Source organism: Glandiceps talaboti, chromosome 19, assembly GCF_964340395.1.
Source record: "Glandiceps talaboti chromosome 19, keGlaTala1.1, whole genome shotgun sequence".
In the NCBI taxonomy this organism is placed as follows: Eukaryota; Metazoa; Hemichordata; class Enteropneusta; family Spengelidae; genus Glandiceps; species Glandiceps talaboti.
In genome coordinates, this window is record NC_135567.1 from 16001957 (window position 1) to 16008845 (window position 6889).

Genomic DNA, 6889 nt, shown 5'->3' on the forward strand with positions numbered 1-6889 from the left:
CATTTTCAACCCTTAAATTGCTCTTTTAGTGAAAAATGTGACTAAAATGGTGACTGAAACTGTTTGTCATCTTATTCTCAATAGGGTCTTTTACCTCCATTTAGCAAAACACAATAGATACAATGAGGGGAATTAGTAAACATGTCGTTTTTAGAATTATTGAGTAAATACACTTGTCTTTTCATGGACACATGTTAAGTTCTGAAGACATACCACTTAACGAGCAACAACAAGTTTTGATACGGTTAATTATAACGGCGTATAGTGCTAATGGAAGCCGATAGGATTACAATAAGCGTAAGGCTTGTTCGTTTACTTATCGTGTTTGGTGATGTAAACTGAGGTGACATACCACCGACTGCTGAGACATTCCCCGTGATAGTATAGAGTCTGAAGGTCTTTACACTCGTATTTACCCCCCCCCCCGCCGGGTGACCAACCCCACCGTCTCCGAATTCGAACTTTGTACAGATAAAACACGACTATACCTATGTATGTATGTATGCATGTATGTATGTATGTATGTATGTATGTATGTATGTATGTATGTATGTATGTATGTATGTATGTATGTATGTATGTATGTATGTATGTATGTATGTATGTATGTGTGTGTGTGTGTGTGTGCATGTATGTATGTATGTATGTATGTATGTATGTATGTATATATGTATGTATGTATGTATGTATGTGTGTGTGTGTGTATGTATGTATGTATGTATGTATGTATGTATGTATGTATGTGTGTGTGTATGTATGTATGTATGTATGTATGTATGTATGTATGTATGTATGTATGTATGTATGTATGTATGCGTGTATGCATGTATGCATGCATGCATGCATGTATGCATGTATGCATGTATGTATGTATGTATGTATGTATGTATGTATGTATGTATGTATGTATGTATGTATGTATGTATGTATGTACTAGTACATGTATGTGTGTATATGTGAGTCTAGCTAGTTTGTATCTATTGTCACTTTAGTCTGATTGTGTTCGTGAGTCTTCTTATCCCCGTCACCTAGCCGACCCTCCTCCTGTTTTCCCCCCTTTCACCACGACTCATCATTGCACACCTTTGACCCCCTTATAGTAGTTCGAGACTTGATGAGCAATCCTCCAAAACACCTAGTTGTGACATCCCCTGTTATTCTAGATCTGCATCTGTTAAAATAACTCGAAGGCTAAAAACAATTAAAATCAAGAACCAAACAGTCTAAATAAACCGATACAATAAAATATGTATATTTAACATTTGGCGGTAAAATAACACGTGACGTTTGTTATCTTTAAAGCTTAACGAATGACGTCATGGGGTATTCGCCTCTGGCACATGCCCAGTCAACCAGACCTAGGAAATTCCACGGTCATCACGTGACGCAAACAGCCCCGGGGTAATCACTCTGCAAACCTTTGTCATACGGGTACAGTGCACAAGTTCAGGGGTATTGTGTTTACTAACTGTTCATTATCGCAAATATTTGACTTTACCGTTCCTGACATAACAATTACAATTTAGATAACTGACCTGACAATATTGCCAAGTCATCGGTAATTATGTAGAAACGCGAATTTGAACATGTCGAACGAAGCGTGTGCGCTGATTGGGCGGAAAGCGTAAAGCCAGACTAGTGTTGATCTGAATACTGTTTGCAGGGAACCTAACACGAAACAATGACTTCTGTGAATGTATCAGATGTACGTCCGAAAGTAAAAGTTATAAATACAGAGGACTGCGCGCCATTCCCTTTCCTTTTCTCATTCTGGCTACTATATCTTCTAAGTTCTAGGTATGCACGTATGTAGCGCGCGATCGATCATTTATACTGACTCACCAACTTTATCTACCGCCCTCTGTAGGTGACCTAACTTTCACCTAACACAGCTGGGTCATTTGCCGTTGTTGCTTCCTGTGTTGCTGTGAACCGTCTGTGTTATTCGGAAGGTAAGATTAGATTCATTTTTACCCAATTAATTGCTAATTTAGGAGAGGGTTCACAATAACAAAGTGACAACAGTTTCGACATTGAAGCATAGCCCCTTCACCATTGAACGTATTCATAAATTCAGTTTGTAACAAGGCAACACACTCGCAGACAACACTGAACCGACCACAGGTTTAATAATTGAGTGTAATTAGTTGGCGCTGTTAATTTAGAACACTCTCTGTGATTCCAACTCTGGGCGTATCTTAGAACCAGCGAATAGAAAACACCGTTTTAATGGTGTATGGATACTAGGGAAATCTTGATGAACTATAGTACAGGGGTTTTCATTCGTGACTGTGTGTCGGTGTCTGTGTCAACAAAGAAACCGACTGAAGTCAACATGCTAATTTACAGCTAAACTGAGACTATATAATTACCTGGAAAATAACGTGATATCTTTTTTTGGAGTCTGAATGAAGTTATTTCATGGCCATCTATACTATACTATAATATGGATACTTCAAGTATATATGCAGTCCTGCTTGCAGACGTTTCAGGTACAACTTACTACATATGCAAGCAGGACAACTCTACAGATCCATGCCTGGGGTGCGCCGGGTGGTAGCAGTGGCCAGCTCTGGTAGTGGGGGTGTGTGCCCCCCCCCCCTGGAGTCCATGTTGTCCTGTGTATAGGATACCATGGTTCTTTCAAGTACTGTACAGTATCAAATGCTCTAGGAGTAATGACACAATATTATTCTAGTTTATGTAAATGAGATATTTCATCATGTCGTGTCAGTGCAGTAAGGTCATATCTGCTATGCCATTGTTGTCGCTTGCTAAGTGTCCAAGCAATCAATCTTTATTGCATAACAACATAGCATAGCAAGCATGGTAAAGCATACAAAAAAAAATATAATACAGAGATAAAGTTAATATTTGCACTCCAAGAAAATTTTGCAATTTTCCAGTCTTTAACCAGTTCTCAAAGACTAATTTTTACTATTTACCTGACTGGTATATTGTTATGTTAGTCTAGTTCTTGGCAGACCATATTCCGTTCTACGTTACCTTCATACTACACCGTCTAGTCAATCCCGTTACTCAAGATGTTAATTGTGGTTCAACCCCATGGTGGGCGATGCGTGAACGGCACATGTCAGTAGTAATCCGTCACAAATTGACAGGCTGTTATCATCGTTCTTAGGTCTCTAGGATCTAGGACTGATATGATATGCAATGTCCAACCAGGACTCCACCTCCAGTCTGTTTAAACTAAAATCATGTGGGGATGCGATGACATCATGTTTATACGAACGCTGTTGGGGGAGCACAGAATTCTGTGCGAGAGTAATGGGATTGACTAGACGGTATAGTATGAAGATAACATAGTACGGCATACAGTCCATCAGGAACTAGACTATGTTCATGTACAAGAAGACATTTCAGTCATTACTTATTTTTCTGTCTTTGTTTTCTAGTGAAATAAGTGAAAATAATTCTTTAGCGAAAATTTCCAGGGTTACATTATGTTGCTGACAATTCAATGATTCATCTAATTTTTTTGAATTTGATTTTTCTCTCTCAGAAATGCCTCAGGATAGTACAGCTGTTGGTATCACTAGTAGTGTATCTATGCAAAAGAAGAGTGATGTTGGAGATGTTGGAGATGAGAGTGTCAGCAAAGATGGTGATGAGGGAGAACTTAGTAGTAATCTTGCTGGTTTTACTCCGTTTAAACCTTTACATCAGGAAATGAAGATGCGGAAAACTAATAGTAAAGGAGATGGCCAAAAGAATGATGGCGATGACGATGATGAAGATGATGATGACGACGACGATGACGACGATGATGATGATGATGACGACGATGATGACGATGATGACGATGATGATGATGACGACGATGATGATGATGATGATGATGACGATGATGATGATGATGATGATGATGATGATGATGACGAAGATGATGATGATGATGATGATGATGATGATGATGATGATAAGAAAGCTGATATTGAAGACAAAGATGGTGGAGACATTCATAATGTCAACAGCGATGACGATGATGATGGGGATGATGATGATGATGATGATGATGATAAGAAAATGAATATTGAAAACAAAGATGGTGGAGATGTTCATATAGATGGTGGTGATGGTGATGATGATGATGATAAGAAAACAAATCTTGAGAACAAAGATGATGGAGATAGTGATTCCCATGTCCATTCAAATGATGTTAGTAACAAAGGTGATGACTTTGCTGATAATGAGGATTATGATGATGATGATGATGATTCAGATTGGCATGATGATAATTACAAAGACAATTTGCAGACGAAATACAAGACGAGTTTTGATAAAGAGGCTAGACACAAAATGTCAGTCAAACTTATATCAACGCAAGAGAAATCTAAACTCAATGAGTATTATTGCTCTGTATGTAAAAGACAGTTTAAAACAAAGAAAACACTAAGTGACCACATGAAGAAACACCATGGAAATCAAAAGAGAGACTGCAAAGATGAAACCATTGAAAAAGACAATAAATCATTTGAATGTGATAAGTGTGGAGATACTTTTACAAGAAAATATCTTGCTGAGAAACACAGGAATACTTGTACCACAGAGAAGAAAGTATACCCCTGTGATTTGTGTGGAAAAGTTTTCACTGATAAGTTGTTATATGCCAAACATATGTATTATGCCACTTGTGAGAAGGATAGGAAAGCAAAGACCCTGAGTCAAGGAGCAAGTGCTAAACCGAGAGATGAGTTTACTTGTTTGTTTTGCGGTGAGACATTCTTGAGAAAGTCTGACTTTGTTAGACATAAGAAAATTGAACACAGTGAAATAGCTACATTAAAACAACAGAGTGGAATGCGAAGCAAAACGATTATGAAATCTAAACTTGTTGAGAAAATACTAGGCAAGAGTCATCAGAGCAAAAGAACTGAAGAAAGACGACAGAAAAAGGAAGCACCAGATTGTAATTATTCATGCGCTGTGTGTAATAAAACTTTCAGTGCTAAATCCAGTTACAGCCGGCATAAAAAGACTCATGAACATGGAAAAGTGTATGAATGCAAGGAATGTGGTTTGAAATTTACCAAGAAAATTGCTTATGAAGCACATCTCAAGGAACATGTCACACTTGAATGTATACAGTGTCAGAAACATTTTAGCAACAGAAAAAGTTTGGCTAAACATATGCTGCTTCATTCAAAGGACGAACGCTTCAAGTGTCCTATTTGCGGGCGTCAATGTCAGGGACAGTGGTATCTGACATGCCATCTACGATCACATACAGGTGAAACTCCATTCCAGTGCGATAAGTGCGGTAAGACATTTCGTGCAAAAGCGTATTTAACACAACATCAGCGAGTGCATACCGGAGAGACACCTTTCCAGTGCGAAGAATGCGGGCGTCAGTTTCGCTATAAAGGAGACTTAAACCGACATAAAATACTTCATACTGGTGCAAGACCGTACCAGTGTGAATTCTGTGGGAAGTGCTTCAAGCAAACAGGTCAACTTGGTATTCATGTACGTACTCATACTGGTGAGCTACCACATGCATGTGATTACTGCGAAAGAAAATTCAAGACACGATCCGAGTTAAAGAGTCACTCGCGAGGACACCACGGTTTATATGTGAACTAAATTTAAAATGATAATAATAAAAATAATAATAGTTATTGTTCCAATACACAATAATAATAGTTATTGTTCCAATACACAATAATAATAGTTATTGTTCCAATACACAATAATAATAGTTATTGTTCCAATACACAATAATGATAGTTATTGTTCCAATACACAATAATAATAGTTATTGTTCCAATACACAATAATAATAGTTATTGTTCCAATACACAATAATAATAGTAATTGTTCCAATACACAATAATGATAGTTATTGTTCCAATACACAATAATAATAGTAATTGTTCCAATACACAATAATGATAGTTATTGTTCCAATACACAATAATAATAGTTATTGTTCCAATACACAATAATAATAGTTATTGTTCCAATACACAATAATAATAGTTATTGTTCCAATACACAATAATAATAGTTATTGTACCAATACACAATAATAATAGTTATTGTACCAATACACAATAATAATAGTAATTGTTCCAATACACAATAATAATAGTAATTGTTCCAATACACAATAATGATAGTTATTGTTCCAATACACAATAATAATAGTTATTGTTCCAATACACAATAATAATAGTTATTGTTCCAATACACAATAATAATAGTTATTGTTCCAATACACAATAATAATAGTTATTGTACCAATACACAATAATAATAGTTATTGTACCAATACACAATAATAATAGTTATTGTTCCAGTACACAATAATGATAGTTATTGTTCCAATACACAATAATAATAGTTATTGTTCCAGTACACAATAATGATAGTTATTGTTCCAATACACAATAATAATAGTTATTGTTCCAATACACAATAATAATAGTTATTGTTCCAATACACAATAATAATAGTTATTGTACCAATACACAATAATAATAGTTATTGTACCAATACACAATAATAATAGTTATTGTTCCAGTACACAATAATGATAGTAATTGTTCCAATACACAATAATAATAGTAATTGTTCCAATACACAATAATAATAGTTATTGTCCAATACACGATAATAATAGTTATTGTTCCAATACACAATAATAATAGTAATTGTTCCAATACACAATAATGATAGTTATTGTTCCAATACACAATAATAATAGTTATTGTTCCAATACACAATAATAATAGTTATTGTTCCAATACACAATAATAATAGTTATTGTTCCAATACACAATAATAATAGTTATTGTTCCAGTACACAATAATGATAGTTATTGTTTCAATACACAATAATAATAGTTATTGTTTTAATACACAATAA

The 6889-nt window shown here is 35.4% G+C and overlaps 1 protein-coding gene across 1 annotated transcript; it reads left to right on the plus strand.

Annotated features, from left to right (window-relative positions):
• The first annotated feature begins 1882 nt into the window (after window positions 1-1882).
• On the plus strand, window positions 1883-5604 carry LOC144450063 (uncharacterized). Its single transcript, XM_078140629.1, has 2 exons — window positions 1883-1952; window positions 3524-5604. The coding sequence occupies exon 2, from the start codon at window positions 3526-3528 to the stop codon at window positions 5602-5604; it is 2079 nt and encodes a 692-aa protein (XP_077996755.1). The 5' UTR covers window positions 1883-1952; window positions 3524-3525.
• The last annotated feature ends 1285 nt before the right edge of the window (window positions 5605-6889 follow it).

Bases quoted from the DNA above. Each gene is read 5' to 3' on its own strand.
- LOC144450063 (XM_078140629.1), top strand. From the start codon at position 3,526: ATGCCTCAGGATAGTACAGCTGTTGGTATCACTAGTAGTGTATCTATG.